The sequence below is a fragment of the Macrotis lagotis genome, chromosome 6 (genome assembly GCF_037893015.1).
Source record: "Macrotis lagotis isolate mMagLag1 chromosome 6, bilby.v1.9.chrom.fasta, whole genome shotgun sequence".
NCBI classification, from domain to species: domain Eukaryota; kingdom Metazoa; phylum Chordata; class Mammalia; order Peramelemorphia; family Peramelidae; genus Macrotis; species Macrotis lagotis.
This window is the reverse complement of record NC_133663.1, coordinates 47,498,809-47,516,753: the sequence shown is the minus strand read 5'-3', so window position 1 is coordinate 47,516,753 and position 17,945 is coordinate 47,498,809. Positions and strand designations below refer to the sequence as shown.

General features: G+C 36.8%; 1 protein-coding gene across 1 annotated transcript in view; it reads left to right on the top strand.

Annotated features, from left to right (window-relative positions):
- Positions 1-17,072, top strand: part of AGTR1 (angiotensin II receptor type 1) — a 48,215-nt gene extending 31,143 nt beyond the window's left edge. Inside the window, exon 2 of the mRNA XM_074191119.1 lies at positions 14,242-17,072. Coding sequence (XP_074047220.1) covers positions 14,291-15,361 — 1,071 coding nt within the window. The 5' untranslated portion in view covers positions 14,242-14,290 and the 3' untranslated portion in view covers positions 15,362-17,072. The remainder of the gene's footprint in view (positions 1-14,241) is intronic.
- The last annotated feature ends 873 nt before the right edge of the window (positions 17,073-17,945 follow it).

Here is a 17,945-nt window from a genome sequence, read left to right as displayed (position 1 = left end):
TTCAATTTTACAGTCCCATCACTGATTCAAAATCATTTAACCCCTCCTAGCTCTAAGCAATTTTCTAAGACTAGAGGTTGTAGAGTATATGGGACTTTGTGTTGATTGATGGAATTTCCTCCCCTGAAAGTTTTGTCAGTGAAATTAAAAGTCCAGTCCCAATGCTTAGCTCTTAAAAAATGTTATGAAAATCACCTGATGTCATTGTGGAATGCCTTTAAATCCATCAAAAACCAAATAGTATTTGTGTGGAAAGGGAATAAAATACATTGGCAGTGATCACACTCTGTCTTCAGCCTCAATGATGAGGAGTCCCATGCTGGCAGTGGAAAGGATGCTGGTATGTCTTTGCCAAAGAGAAATCAGAGCATTTTACACAAGGAACTTCCTAGAGGTCAGGGTATCTGCCATTAGCTATCCCATTATAGATGCACATTGTTTGTTAGATGTAGGGGATGTAATCTTGGACCTGGCCTTCCATTCCAGAAGATTGGAGTTCAAACTCTGCTTCAAACACTTGCTGGCTATGGGACAAGACTCTGTCTCAGTTACCTCATCTTTTAGTGGGAATAATACCTTCCAGGATTGTTGGGAAAAATAAAAATAAAAATGAGCTTTGCAAGCCTTAAAATGGTACATAAATGTGAGATATAGATTGGTCTGAAAGTGACCTTTAAAGATGATTGACTTTCTTAAGTCTTATAGATGAAGAAAATGACCTTCAGAAAATTATGGGCCCTTCTCATATCCAGATTTCAAACTCAAGTCTCTTCCCTCCTTGGTCAATGTACATTCCATTCAATGAAGCAAGGACCCACAAGCTCTAAGGGTAAGGTTGCTTCTAAGGGAGAGGGAAGTAGAGAGATCAGGAATTTTAGAGGCAGAGGATCAGAGTGCAAATTTGGGCTCAGTTACAGGCTCATATATCTCAGCAACCCCCTTCATTTTACTTAGGAAGGAATAAAGACTCCAAAAGATTAGGTTGGTAAAGCCACAGGTGGTAAAAAGAAAAATACAGATTTGAACCCATCTATAATTTAGATATTTAGATGATCTAGGTGATAGGTCTGGAATCAGGAAAATCTGAGTTCCCATTCTGCCTTAGACTTGCTTGTTGTGTGACTTTGGGCAAGGCATTTAAGTTGTCTGCTTCAGTTTCCCTATCTGCAAATGGTCAAGATTATCATAACTATCTCCTAGGATTTTTGTGAGGATCCAATGAGATATTTATAAAGTTCTTTGCAAACCCTAAAGCATTTTGTAAATGATAACTCTATCATTATTATCATCATCCCGACTACTCCTATTACTTCTATTTCTCTTCTTTCTCTTCCTTTCCCTTTTCCATCTTCTACTTCTATCATTACCATTAAAGAGTGAGGAATAGAAGACTGAACAGCATGACCAAGCAAGTCAGGAAGATCTGAGTTCTAATGTGACCTGAGATACCTCCCAGCTGTGTGACCCTGGGCAAGCCACTTAATCCCTATTTGCTTCAGTTTCCTCATATGTAAAGTAAACTGGAAAAGGAAATTGCAAGCCATTCCAGTATCTTTGCCAAGAAAATCTCAAATGGAGTCTTGAGTTTATAAGATGTAGAGGATAGAATTAAATTTTATAATATCTACAAATTACATGATCTGCTGATAGGAATAGATATGGGCCTTTCCAGCATCTATTGAAGCATGACTTACGTGAAAAATAGATTTATTCTGTGAATAAGAGGTTCCTCAGATACATCTATATATTATTTATTCAATTGTTTTGGTTGTGTCTGACTTTTTGTGATACCATTTGGAGGTTTCTTGGCAAAGATGCTGGAGTGGTTTTTCCCTTTTCCTTCAACAGCTCATTTTACAGATGCTGAAACTAAAGCCAACAGAGCAAAGTGACATGCCCAGGGTCATACAACTTGTTAAGTAACTGAGGTCAAATTTGAATCCAGAAAGATGAGTTTTCCACATTCCAAACCAGACCCTCTAGCCACTCAACTGCCCAACCATTGTTCCTGGGTTATTCAGAGGGAAAGCAGTTGGGGAAGAGGCAGTATTAGAAGACAGTCAGATTGTATGTCTCCCTGTGACATAAATGCTAGAAAATGTTTCCCATTTAATCCAGCGACACTGACCGTAGTTCTAAGATTGCCCTAGAAAAGTCTGATACCAGTTCATCCCTGGTTGAGCCACAGATTAATGAAATTTTTGGTCATGTCATTCTTTAAGCCCAACTACTAAGTCACCAGAGGAATGGTGATTGGAGTTGGAAGAACAAATGCTCCACTGACATAGACATCCCTAAAGTTTGACTTTTGTCCCAACCCTAGAACAGTACCTGGCACTAGGAGGTATTCCAGCAATGCTGAGTAATTAATCTACCCACTTACTGTGCCAATGGGTTATGTGACCTTATAATACTTTAAAGTATAAAAAGCACTTCTTTAGAGGAAAATAACTATAAGGAAAAGCTGAAGAGAGTTAGTTAGGGTTCTTCAAACTTGGTCTTATTTAAGAAAATCCCATTTATTGGTCTCTCCCATTTCCTAGTTGGTGTTTGTAAAATTCTAGAATAATTCCTTGAGAGAGGTCCAGCATGACTTCATAAAACTGTCCAAACAAGTTATTTTTTTTAGCTGTGAAATGCTAATCCATTACAACTTCTCTCTGAAGATTTGTTAAGTGATTTACCCACTCTGGGCCTTGGTTTCTTTATTTGTCAAATGACAGCATTGGGTTAAATGAGCCCTAACATCTCTTTCGACTCTAGTCTCTGAATCTCTAAAGCGCATCTAATTCTGTGACTCTAAGTGGCTCAAGGAACAATAGATAGAGGGAACATGGACTGGGGAAGCAACTTGGTAGAATCAGCAATCAGACAAGGAACAGAGCTGGGGAATTGAACGTCTTGTATTTTGTTCCCAGATCTCTTGGTTACAAATTCTGTCATACCCCAGCTGGTTTAATTCAGTCTCTCTTTCCCTTCTTACTTTTCCCCTAGACATCAATTAAGCAACATTTTTATTTAGTGCATGAAGTAGCAGAAGAATAGAGAACTCATCTGAAATTATAAAGACTCTTCTTGTCTTTGATAATGAGATCTGAGCTTCTGCATCAACAGCAAGGTTTAACCTGAGTGGTTCAGACCACAGACCTTAGAGATGATCTGGTCCAGCCCTTCACCATCTTCCTCTGTTGCACAGGTCATTTTATTGAAACCAGACTTATCTAAGATCGCATGCATAGTAAGTGACCAAGTCAGGATCTCTGGTTTAAGATGCAGTAGTGTCCCCCATATCACACTAACAATGAACATATTAGTTCAGAGAAGAGAGAAGATAAAGAACTAAAATCAATGATAAATTTTAACAATTGATTCTTTAAAAAAAAATAGCTCACAACATTTTTAAGTTTAACCTGTCCACAACACACTTTTTAAAGCTGAATCTTAAATTTAACATTTTCACCATCACTTTCTTAAGTCTAAACAAGCAACAAAATGATAAATCGAACCTTGACTTATAGCATTTGCCAATTTGCCAATTTCTGAGGTGCAAATGTTCATACTGACCCAGGATAGTCAAAGAAGATTCCCCAGGACTTGAGATTTGAAAGGACATATTGGATTTAGGACAAGGAGATAAGGAGTCTGAAGCCCAGAGGGTTAACAAACAACAGAGTAATAGGGTTACATCTGCCATTGATGGATAACTTAGGATCTTGCAATTTAGAGATTGTCTACTTCAACCCCTTCACTTTATGGATAAGAAAACTGTGTCACAGAGAAAGGGGATGACTCCTTAAGTCATTTAGATGTAAGGAGCAAGGTCAAGGGCTTGGATATAAAGTGCAGTGCTCTTTCCTTCCTCTTTTCAATGCCTATCTTCCAATAAGCCCAATCACATAACCTATCCAGATCTAACTTGGCAAATTTTTGTAATAAAATAGATGAGTTACATAATTTCTAAGGCTCCTTGCAGCTCTAAACACTATATAAAATCCCATGACATATCCAACCAGTGAAAGGTTCTGAGTGTAAGTTATTTAGTCCAAATGAACACCGTAGGAATGACCATTAAAACAATTCCAATAAATGATGATTCAACCCCATCTAAAGACCTCCACCAAAGAATCCAGCCCCTCTCGACATGACCTGATAGTTCCAAGTTGATCTTCAATTTGCCTCTCTGCAACTTCCCTTCACTCCTCCTTGCACCTGATTGTGACTTCTTGAGATAAGTGGGACACAAACATCCTTCAAATACTTTCCATTCAATTCAATAATTAATTTCGATAAACATGTATTAAATACCATACACTGCTAACCACACAGAAAAGGGGCAAAAAATGCCCCAAATCTTGTCTTCCAGGAGCCATCATTTCTCACTAGCCTCCAACTTTTCAAGCTAAAAATTTTTTAGTTTTGGGGGTGGGGGGCATAAAATTTTTCTGAATGGTTTCTTAACAGGCTTTCTCAAAACATGACTCACAGTGTAGAAATGGAAAGAACAGGTACAAAAATGAGGAAGAGAGGAAAAAAACAATAAAAAAAACCCAAGCTTCTAACAATTCTCTGAATTTCCCCCTCTGACTAGAACAGAGCGAGATTTTGAAACTGAAAAGAGTTGCAGGACACTTTGTGCCAAAATACTTGTTTATAAAACTGGAGCATGTTAGATTAACCAGCTAAGCAGACTTTATCATTTGACATTTCTGCTGGCTGGAGGAAGACTCTATTGAATATTCTAGAGTATGGTTCCCTTGTTCCTGCCTTGTGTCTGTTTTACAAAGGTGGTCTTGTTAGTTTTAGGATGAGAATAGAGTACACTCAGTAGCTAGAAGAACAAGGGAGTAAAACTAATATCTTATAGAAGAAGGGGGAGGAAATTGAATAGTTCAGGAATAATGGAGGTAAATTGTGGGTTTTAACAGCTCTGTTGCAAGTACTTATATACATATATTTTTTATATCCATAAATATATATAAAATATTTATAGATTTATATAAACACACTTATGGGTAGATCTATATACTTTATATATACAAATTTTATATATATATATATATATATATATGTGTATATTTATGTATATAGGTGTATATATATATGTGTGTGTGTGTGTGTGTGTGTGTTTGTGTGTATTTGTATGTATATGTCCAGTCCACATACATATATGAATGTGAAAGTGATGGTAAAAGGGGGAAATAGCTTTGGGGAGGGGGAGGAATAAAAACAGGAGGAAACAGCATTTGGGATGGAGAACAGAATGTTCAAAAACATTCCCTGCTTGTCCTTAAGGATTTGTTGCTCCATGAGAAATATATTGCTTCACTGTACAAAAATCATTTGTTGCCACTTCAGGAAGAGAGGAATTTCTCTCCTTTTATATTCAAGAAGAAAAATAGAAGATTCTGCTCCCAGAAAGGGAAGAGAATGGGGTGCTCCATTAGGCAGCTCCCCTGAAATGGTCCCTGTTCTGTTTGGTTTTATCCTGCTCAGACAGAGGACCAATACAAGGAATATATTTTAATTTCAAATCTGATGTGTGACATCTGGTAACTCATTTATCGCTAATGAAGTTTTCACAGGAAGCAGGCATCCTCTGTACCTCATCTTGTTTTTCAGTTGGCAAAGTGTTGTTTACTTTTTTATGGGCCCAGCATCCTTGCCTCTTACTGTAGGTAGTTTAATTAGAAAGTGCACAAGTCCAACTTAGGAAATGAATGGAGTGGCAAATAATAGTCTAAAGAAGGGGCTGAGCCCTTCATTATAATCAATGGCTTATTATCATCATTGTCACTTGTAATTTAATGTTTTAAGGATTTAGAAGGATGCTGTTACCACTTTCTTTCCCTTGTTGTACTATCTTCTTTCCTCTGACGTTTCCTTCTCCTTCCTTATCTCAACCAACATCATGATTCGCACTCCATCTCCTAAAACATGAAAACCCATTGTCAGAGATGATCTGACATGGATCACTTTTATACCTTTCCTATGAATTTAACCCAGTGTTAAATCAAAAGAGCAGTAAAGAGGATATCAAAGAAATGTATGACTGGAAAAATCTCCGGATGAGAAATGTGCCATATTGGCACAAGAAAATTGAGAAGAGAGTCTTTCATCTCAGGTAGTGATTTATTAGGAGTATTTAGACCTAAATCATACAGGATGGGCAGCCATGGATTTGGGTCTGCATTCTTGAAAGGGCTCATTCAATTATAAAACTGTAAGTAGACATGTTAACCCTTGATGCAAAAAGCCTTCTTTGCCCTGACCTAGTTAAAGCCCCATCCAAATGGTTGAGTTTGCAAAAGCATTCAAATATCAGAGTGATCTTTCCCAAAGATCATTTGACCCTTGTGAAGTCAAATTCATTCTTGGAAGGTCTTTGTCACCTTAATGGAATTTGAACATTATCAAGAATCTAGAGCAGGTATTTTCTAGATAACCGAGGAGACCTTCCTCACTACTCTTGAAACTCTAGAGACAACAGTCTATACCATTGGCTCTCAATATGAATTGGAAGGACTAATGGATCCTTTAAAACTGATTCTCAACATAGACTTTTTTTTAGGTTTTTGCAAGGCAAACGGGGTTAAGTGGCTTGCCCAAGGCCACACAGCTAGGTAATTATTAAGTGTCTGAGGTCAGATTTGAACTCAGGTACTCCTGACTCCAGGGCCAGTGCTCTATCCACTGTACCACCTAGCACCCCAAAACTGATTCTCAAGAATCATCTTTGGTTGCTTTTTGTTGGACACACTGTCTCATCCAGAATGACTCTGATGGTTTGCTCTTTCTTCATTTCCCTAGGACCATCAAAGTTTCATTCAGATGCTAACTCTTTCAGTGTAAGAGATAAAAGTTGTAACTTATAATATTTTAGCATTAAACCATTTAATTCCTCAATTGAGTTTGTGCTATTTCTCAATGAGACTGAGTTCATGTTATTTTCTTTCAATTTAGCAAACAGCTGCTTCTTTCATCATTGGAAATATCCTTTCAAACCTTCAGAAAATTTGGTTTATTTCCTTTTGTACTCTGATTTTAATGTTTTACAGTTTTTGGTGACTACATCTTTTACTAACTTCATTTTATCCTCAGAACAACCCTAGGGGGGGGGTGAGGGAGTGAAGGGATAGGTACAGGTGATAATATTCCCATAGTAGTTAATAATTTCTAGTTTGAAAGAGAATGTGGACTTATAGAATGTCTTATCCTTGTGTATTTCTTAAAGATAGAATAAAATGTAAGTTCTCTGTGTACTGAATATTAGCCAACCATTTCTTCTAACTTAGGCCCAATTTAAACAGTTAACTTAGGGTAAAATGTATAGGCATTAAAATGAATGAAAAAAAAACATTATTCTGATTATGTAATTGGCTCCCTATTTAAGTTGCTTTGTTTTAGTTTTGTATTTGTTTAGGGGGTGATGTTAGAGATATATAAGGCATAGTAAAATCCTATAATCAGTGTCATAAGTATAGTCCTATAATCAAGGTCATTATAGAGCACATTTCTAACCTTCAAAATTATTAAAAAAGATAAAATAGGATGTAAAATGATGTTATTGAACTTTTCAGATGGCTACCCTGGCCTCTCATCTTGGGAACAAAGTTTAATGGAAAAGATAGACCTTGGATCTGAAATCTCAGAGGACCTCTGAGTTCAAATCAAGTCTCTGCAACTTTCTACCTTTGCGAGGCCAGGAAAATCTCTTAAAATCTGAAGATCTCTATTTTCTTCTCTGAAAAATGGGCCCACTTCAGATCTAATTCCTGTGATTCTGATTTTATTTCTTAAAAACATCTTAAAATTATACAAATTTCCTTTTCATTGTAGAAAGACTAGTTTTCCATATACTGTGTTTAGAGAGCTCATCTCTATGCAGTCCCTTTTCTATGGAAAGGGGTCTTAAGTAGGAAACTTGACCAGTGTCACCCAGTTGGTTTATAGGTCCTAACTCTATTCATATAATAACAACATTCCAAAGAGTATCCCTTTGATGTTAGAATACAGAAGTAATTGGACCTAACATGTGGGATCTCCCTTTACAAATGAAAAGATCTCCCTGATCCAGAGAGAAGATAAACATATGTATAAATATAAACATATCAAAGTTCTCATATGAAACCATAATAATATTATTATTATACTTTTTAATGCTTTATATGAGATTAGCAAGTGCCTGTCTAATAAACTTCCTTTATATATACTTTACTGAAAAACATGGTAATATCTATATTTGTTCCAAATTGAACCTCTGAGTCAGTGATATTTCTTAGTGATTTCCCCTAAATATTTTAGGATTGCTTCGCAATCTAAAGAGAGCAGCTGCCATCCCGAGACTATACCTCCTCCATAGAGTCATCAAGCCCAAGAATGCGGCCAAGTTGTAAAGGAGACCCTGAATGTCAGATTAATCATTGGAAAGATGCTTTGGGTCTGACAGAAAATGCTGAATGATCTGAATGCTACCTAATGCTAGTGTAGGGATTTTGAGAGAAACAATGAAGTATTTGGGGATCCAACAGGTCAAAGATCTCATTTCTATCCATTATTTTAGTTCAAATGATATATTGCTTGCAAGAAGATGCCCTAGATTCCCATTCTAAACTTTATTCTTGCTGTGGCATAAACATACACTCACACACAAACACACACACACACACACACACACACACACACACACACACACACACACACAAATATACTACCAAAATCCTTCCACAGTGTTCTCCAGTTAGCATGACATGAACCTTTCACACTCAAACCAAGAAGTTAAAGATACCACTGAGTCCTGTTAGACTCAATCTGCCTTCTTTGCCCCCTGATACAAACATAGTTTGCTTTTCCTTTTGAGGAAAAGGAAAATGGTGACAAAAATAACTGAGAGTTTGGAGGAGTAAAGAGAATGAGAGGAGGGAGTTAATCTCATGTGGGTGTGGGGGTTGGGGGGAGGAAAGGAGGCATCCATAACAATTGAGGTGCTTAAACTATAATTTACAATAAGTAGGAGTTACTAGAATTGAGAGGAATTTAATTGTAGTCATTGACAAAAGTTTTGTACTACATTTAATTAGATATTCCAGTCTTGATATAATTCCTAAGAAGCTGAAATTTGGTGTTGACTTTTCACTGAAATTCATCAGCATAACTCTAGAGCTGAAGAAAAGGAAGGTTTTAGGAAAATTGCTCATGGAAAAGAATTTCTCATGAGTTCTCTGTTTGATATCTCTTGGGTCATGGCCAAAGTTGGCTTGTATTGAGGAGAACAGAGGATCTAGAAAAATGTTCCATCTCTCTTCACCTCCCTCCTGACCAATTATACCAAACAGAAACTGAACTAAGACAGCAAGCCCAGTGAAGGGTATATTCACATGTTGAGATGATAAACTAATTGTTCTCATCCAACCACAGCCCCAGATAGTAGGTTCCAAGAAACTAATAAAATTAGCTGACATCTGTGTGATGTTAAGATTTGTACAATGGGATCCCAGTTTTAAAGGGAAGCCTGGGGTCATTTATTCTCACATAAGCTGAAAATTCTCATCTGGTATTGCTTTTTTTTTTTTTTTTTTTAGTTTTTACAAGACAGTGCAGTTAAGTGACTTACCCAAGATCATGCATCTAGGTAATTATTATGTGTCAGATTTAAACTCATGCTGTATCCACTGAGCTACCTAGCTTCCCCCTGCTTTTTTAACTCCATTATTCTATAAATGAGATTCATGAGTATTAAGTTGCCTGCCTAGGATCATACAGGCAAGGAGTTAGGTATAAGTTTTGAACCCAGATCCCCCAGACTCCAAAAACAGAATTAATTCCTCTGAGCCATGCTGTCTTTCTTGCTTATCATATTTGAGCCTCATGTTACCTCCATAATGGACTTAGCCCCATTTTACAGCTGAGAAAAGTGGGGTCTGTTGATTTATTAACTTCCACAGGGTCATATCCCTAGTAAACACTGGAGATGGTGTCCTTTATTCCAAACCTAGCCCTATATCCACTGGGTCACATGTCCTCTTAAATCAAGATTGCACAGATTCAGTGGGGTATTAGATGACGGCAAGAAATCATAGAGACTGCTATATGACATTCACTTAGCCTCTATAAAATGACAGGATCATACTTAGATGATCTCTCAAGATCCCTCCCATATGACTCGCTTCTCTTCATAGTTATTTATTATTTTCCAGGCAATGACTGCTAAGGGCTCAGCAAGACCCTGCCCTCCAGAAACTTACATTCCAATGGGAGAATCTAGTATATAAAGACAAAAGAACTTGGAGGGACATATCTGGGACATGGCGGACATAAAGATCAAAGCTAGCCCCTGACCACAAGAAGTTTATATTCTCATTGAGGAATTTTATTTTTTTCATCACAATTATTGTTCTATATGCCTTTTTGAAGAGTCCAAATCAAAAGCAAATACTTTACTAGTATTACTAGTATTAAAGAAAAAATGATAGCTAATTATTCCAAAAAAAAAAAAAAGAATTACTTGGATTTTTTAAGTTTCCTATTTATTTTTATAAGAAATGTAGAATAGTTATTTTTCTCCTTCAGATTGCAAACTCATTAAAAAGGAGCTTGTAATGAACAATTTAATTAGATTAGGTTTAGCTTGGCTATAAGCTAAAGAAGGTATTAATATTCTAATCAAAAGTCTTGAGAAAAAAAACTTTTTTTAAAATGAGAATGTCTTCTGTATATTTTGTTTACTTTTTAAAGTCCTAGGAAAGGAAACCTTAAAAGAGTTCACAATGACCTCCTAAGGAAAAATGACATCACTAAAAGTCATTCCACAGTGTTTGCAGCAGGCTGTCAATTCTCACCTGATATATCGTTAATTTATTCAGCTGCTTAGAATCACTTTTTCCCTCATACTTTGAAGGGACAAAGCTCAGATAATTTTAGACTTAGTTTAGCCATAGAAGGAACTAGAGGATGGGGCTACAATTTTAGAAACCTTATTTGATGTATTGGTTATTTGTCACTGGTGGCTATTTCAACAGATGGTCCATTTAAAAATAATGATTAAAGAATCTGAATGGGAGAAAAAAGGAACAAAATAGCTATATTTTTAGTCCCTTTCCTTGTCTAGGAGAGGCTGTTGTTGTGCTATGGAGATACACAAACTCATGTTGAGGAAGAGCCTGGCTACCTGGTTGTCCTGGGTTCCATGAATGTGTCTTAAAAATTTTTTATAACTATTTCAATACGACTAGGTTGCTCTGTATTCCTTTTTATCTTATTTTATGCATTTAAAAATTCCGTTCATAAATTTCAACAGACTGTCAAGGGAATCCATGAAATAAAAAAAATGCCAAGAATTCTTGGCTATATGTATAGTCCTGCAAGAAAGAAAAAAAATCAGATGATATTGGTGATACCCATTCTCAAAGGTATAACACATCTTGCTGGGCTCTCCAATAGGATCAGGATCATGGTCTTACAGATAGTGACAGTTGAGATTCAAATTCAGGTTCGCTTGTATGAACATTCTCCTGTGTTCCCTTCCATTGATCAGTGGAATAGCAATTGATGGGTAGGATGAAGGAATCTACCTTTGTTGCTCTCGTCACCTTTCTCTGTGTGGACTTTCACTCTCCCCCTTTAGAATTTTACTGCCCAATCTCAGATTGTGTTTTTACCTCCACCCCATATGGATCCCTTTGAGCTTTCAGAAAATTTGGACTGTTACCCAGATGGTCCCTCAATCCCTATAACCATGAGCATGATACTCAGACAATACCCATGCACTGTTCTGCAAGATATTTTAGTCATTCATTCAGTGATTTTCATTATCTGTTTTTCCTGTTCCCTTCCCCTTCTGCACTACCATTCCAACCCTAATGCCCACATAGGGATTTGAATTAGTGAGAAGGAAGCATGTCTCTGGCAGCTCTCTAAATGCAATTATGGACCCAGACCTGTGATGTTATTGTACGTAACTCTCTGTCCATGCACGTCCATACCTCCTCTGTAACTTGTATAGAGTTTTACGGAATTGTCTGCGACACAGAGAGATTGAGCGATTGGCAGCCAGTAGGTTGCAGAGGCTTGTCTTTTTTTTCAAATCTAACTCTCCATCCACCACTTGTTCAACTATTTCAGTCTGGTCCAACTCTTCATGACCCCATCCAGGGTTTTCTTGGCAAAGATACTAAAGCAGCTTGATATTTTCTTCTCAAACTCATTTCACAGATGAGAAAACTGAGGCAAACAGGGTGGAGTGACTTGCCCAATGTCACACAACTGATTAGTCTGTGAGGCCGAATCTGAATTCAGAAAGATGAGTCTTTCTAAACCCAGGCCCAGTGCTCCATCCACCACACCCTAGCTCCAGCAGAGTGCTAGACCCACAGTAAACACCTCAACATTGACTTGATATTTTTTTAAATAAGTGATCTGTTTAAACTACAAATGAAAACAGTGTAGTGAAGCAATGGAAGCAGTATAAACAGTGAGGTGTGACTAGAAATGGCAAGACTAATTCCATACAAAATGAATCTCCTTGATTCATGGCCTTGCTATGGCTTATAACAGGTAATTCTTATCTCCCCTATGTCTCTTCACCCTCACCCTCCCTACTCCCCCCAAAAAATTACCATTTAAGAGGAACAAAATGTGATTCGTCAAAGGCTTTAGACTGAAAGTAATAGGGAAACAGAGCCAGAAAAAACCTTAACAAGAATAAAATGGGAACTCCTGCCCAGAAAGTGCCTTTTCAGATTCAAACAAGGAAACTAAGACCTAGAGAAATAATGTAGTAAAGCAGAGGTAAGACTCCAACTTATGTTTTCTGATTTCAGATCCAGTGTGTTTCCCATGATACAATGCTGATTCTTGATATCTCCTTTGCCAAAGATCACAAGAAATATCTCCATTTCTTAAACTGTTTCTAGTTCCTTTTTGCCAGTAGTAGTAGTAGTAGTAGTAGTGGTGGTGGTGATGGTGGTGGTGGTGGTGGTAGACAAAATAGTAATAGTAATAGTCATAGACTAGTAATAATAGTAGTAGTGGTAGTAGTAGCCATAGTAGTAGTAGCAGTAGTGGTAGTAATAGTAGTAGCAGTAATAGTAATAATAGTAGACTAGGAAGACCAGTAGTGGGAGTAGTAGTAATAGTCATGTTAGTAGTAGTTGTAATAGTGGTGCTGGAAGTTATAATAGTAATAGTAATGATTATAATAATAATAAGCCTACTAAACATTTATATAGCATTTTATGCTTTGCCAAGTACTTTACTATACTATCCCATTTCATTCTTACAGCAACCCTGTGAGTAGATTCTAGCATTGATATGAATATTTTGGAGTAAATGAGACTTGATTCTGTAACTTCCTTAGGCTATGCAGCCAAATGAATATAAACATTTTGTTTGCCTTAAATACACACACACACACACACACACACACACACACAGAAATTCCAAATTTCTTTCCAGAATGATTAGACTAATTCTCGTCTTTTTGTAGCCCCTCTAACATCCACTAGTTTCATCTTTTTGCTAAATTTGTTGAAACCTTGAAGTAATTTTCATGTTATTTCATTTATTATTAATTGTTTGGAACCATTTTCTTATATTTTTGTAGGTAGTTAGCTGTTCTTTTGAGAACAGTTTGTTCTTATCCTTTGACCGTCTGTGACACTTTTCAATGAACATGTTTGACACTGTCAGGAGAAGGGACTGTGTATTCAATTGGAACATCACCCCGGAAGCTGATAATGTACCAGTAAAGAAAATACAAAGAAATAGGGTAGTTTGATTTGCTTCCATGTCTTCTCACTTGTGCTAGACCTTTGTTCCTTTTGAAACTGATTTACTTTCTTCTAGGAAAAAGATGACATTTTTACTAAAAAAAAAAAATCACTTGCTTGGAAAGCTTTATAGCAATTCATAATTTCCATTCCCATAAATCAGAATTGGTTCATGGTTTTTTCCTTAGTAATGGGATTAAGAATGAGCTGGAAATGTGAGTTAATTAACAGACCAGGTGAGTATCAGAAAAGGGATTTGAACCTGTGATCCTAGGGCTCTATTCTCTAACTTAGCTATCTGGGACAGTGTGGTATAAATAGAGAAAAGAACTCTGGACTTGAAGTCTGGGAAGATATGGTAACTATGGGTAGTTCATCTTTGCTTCAGTTTCCTCATCTGAAAAAAAAAGAGAGCAATATTAAAACTTTACATAAAAATGAACTATTAGTCATTACTTTCTTTTCTCTTTTTCTCAAGATGAAGCTGGCATAGCTCCTGAAACTGATCTCCCACCCAGAAGATCAAGATGAATCTAAATTCTTCCACTCAAGAGACTATTAAAAGAATCCAAGATGACTGCCCCAAATCAGGACGACACAGCTATATATTCATTATGGTTCCCACTTTGTACAGCATCATCTTTGTGGTGGGAATCTTTGGCAATAGTTTGGTGGTAATTGTCATTTACTTCTACATGAAGCTGAAGACAGTTGCCAGTGTTTTCCTAATGAATTTGGCTCTGGCTGACTTGTGTTTCTTAATGACTTTGCCCCTCTGGGCTGTCTACACTGCCATGGAATACCGCTGGCCTTTTGGAAACTGCCTGTGTAAGATCGCATCAGCCGGCATCAGTTTTAATCTCTATGCCAGTGTATTTCTTCTCACCTCCTTGAGCATCGACCGCTATCTGGCTATTGTACATCCCATGAAGTCCCGCCTCCGGCGCACCATGCTCATGGCCAAGGTGACCTGCATCATCATCTGGCTGCTCGCCGGCTTGGCCAGTCTGCCAGTTGTAATCCACCGCAATGTTTTTTTCATTGAAAATGCCAATATCACAGTCTGTGCTTTTTATTATAAAACCCACAACTCCACCCTCCTGGTGGGGCTGGGGCTGAGCAAAAACATTTTGGGTTTCTTGATTCCTTTTCTGGTGATCCTGACAAGTTATACTCTAATCTGGAAGACCCTGAAAAAAGCCTATGAGATTCAGAAAAACAGGCCAAGAAATGATGATATTTTCAAGATCATTATGGCAATAGTCCTCTTCTTTTTCTTTTCCTGGATTCCACACCAAATATTTACATTTCTGGATGTACTAATTCAGCTGGGGATCATAAAGGACTGCAAAATCATAGATATCGTGGATACAGCAATGCCCATAACCATCTGCATAGCATATTTTAACAACTGCCTGAATCCCCTCTTTTATGGCTTTTTGGGAAAGAAGTTTAAAAAATATTTTCTTCAGCTCCTGAAAAACATACCACCAAATTTCCGATCTCAGTCTACAAAAATGAGCACCCTTTCCTATCGGACATCAGATAACTTAAGCTTATCTGCTAAAAAGTCAGTTGCCTGTTTTGAAGTTGAGTGATGGCCTTGAACGATGGTGCTGTAGTGATCATATGAGCTAAACAAAATGGAAATGGTTTACATCCTCGGGTGGTATTCCACATCTTTATGGAACATTGGCAGTTTTCCCAACTCTAATAAAAAACATGCAACTAGTTGATTGGTGTGAACAGCCTTTCTAAACCTCTGAACAAAAGTCTTCATTCCTTTTCATGATAAAAGAAACAAAGGAGAGATAGCATGGCATGGAGAATAAATATTGGACTTGATGTTAAAAGACCTTGTATTCTAATCCTGCCTTAACCACCTACTGGCTGTGTGGCACTGGGAAAATCATCTGACCTTTCTGAGACTCCAATTCTTTATCCAAAAAAAAAATGAGGTAGCTAGACTAGATATAAAGTCCCTTCCATCTCTAAATCTTTGACTCAATTCAACTTTTATCTTCTCAAGCCAAACTGAGTACCATTTTCCAGTGAGTATTGCAGAGAGATGTCAAAATAGGAGTCAGTCAGGCAGTAATTTTTCAAAATTCTGGTGGCAAAATAAGATTTTGCTCATTCTCCTTTCTTTTAAAATTTGGGTTTTATTGTAATGGAGAATTTTTAGTATGAAAATCCTCTCTACCAGTGTAGATGAGCAACTTGACTGTAATTCAGAATATTTGAGATTTCCCTGGGAGAAATTTGTCAGAGACCCTGCCCTCCCTCTATCAACTTATCTAACTCCCCAAAGAATGTAAATGGGACTTGGAATAGGCTGTGAAGCTTCAAAAGAAGCAAGTAGGAGAGAAAAACAGGCTTATATTGCCACACTCAATTTCTAACATGGGGTATTTGGGTTCGTGTTTGGGTTAAATAGTATCTAGAGTTGATTTGTAAATGGAACGCCAAATTTTCTTTTCAAGACTCAGAAATCTTTTGTGAAGCTCAGCTGGTGTGTCTTGTAGATTTGTCACTGCCAATACAATTATAACTAAACTCCATCTTTGTGTAAAATCGTGGTACAGTGTTCATATATAAAAGGTAAACTACCCATGTGTATTAAAGTATTACTCTGATCCTGAACAGAAAGTGAGTGTGTTCCCTGTAATACTTGCTTTCTTTTGTATCTGAAAATAAAACCGAGAAATCTCCCTTCTGGCACAAATCCCACATCCCTTTAAAACTCTAGATGTTCTGCCTACGTACTTAATGGTTTTCTGTTGTTCAGTGAAAATATGACAAAATTGTAACTTACATAAAATGAAACAATTTTATTTTCATGTATTTTATCTTTTATTATTTTAATATATTCATCTTTAGAGTTAACACAACTGTGAATAAGTGTACATAATTTACACTTAATTATATCCATATTAATATAGTTTCTTGGTAACTCAACAATTGCCATATAGATGCTTCCATGTGAATGTGTACAAACATATATGTATTTACACACGCACACATACCATCAATGGAAAGCTTTAGACAGTAGCTGGTTATTTACACTGGAAAATAAGAGCACCAACATATACCTTCCTGAATATTCTAAATAGCTTTCATGTAGCACTTAAAACCATCTTCTAGTGTTAAAATGTTAAATTTCTCTTCTATTCAGGTTGTTTCTTTATGTTTGTTTTTCCTTTTAAAAAACAGCATTTTGTGACCAAATATTGGAATGTATCTTTTTATTTCTTTAATAAAAGCATCATCAACAAGCAGCTCAACTCTGTTGCCATATTTCTTTCCACAAAACAGTCATCATTGATGGGGGGAAAAAATCAACCTAATCCCTTCTTAGAATGCAAATAGATCAACATTAATTCATATGGGATCAATTTATGACATTTCTCAATTTTGTTCACACTGCTACTTTAATATATATCAGTCTAAGAAATTACCAATCTTTAGTACCTTCTGGCATGTCATTTACCACAGAGTCATACAGATCGTGGTAGACTGTTTAAAATGTACTTCCTGTTGCTAGCACATCTCATTTTGAGATCATTTCATCATTTTTCTTAAGGCAGGTCAGAGCAGAAATAGCCTTATTGATTTTGGATGACCAGATGAGTGACTGGAACCAGGGTAAGTATGTGTATTTTATGTGGGAATAGATCTAGCTTCGTTCTTTAATATCCGAGGCCTCTTAAGGACCATAAAAACCATTTGTTTAACTTTTTCCATTAAAAATTACTAAGGGACTTTAATGCAAGGATATATAAGTATGTAAAGTCTTAGGATTTATACATTTATTTGTATTTTCTCAAGCATGAGGCAAGACAGCATTGTGGTAAGAAAGCTGGTCTTGGAATGGAAGAACGTTGGGAGCACCTACTACATACAGAGCTCATTAATTTGTATCTGGATACTCACAAAATACTATCTCATTTAATTCTCACATCAAACCTGTGAGATGGATGCTATTATCCCCATTATACAGTTAAGAGACTGAGACAAACAGCGACTAAGTGATTTGAAGATCCAGAAAGGTTTGGGTTCAAGCTCTGCCTCTGATACATACTGTATCTAGGATAGGAAAAATCATGTAATCTCTCAGTGTTATAGAAAAGCCTTTAAGACAATAAACTGCAGAAAAAGGTTCCAACTTATGTTCGTAGAGGG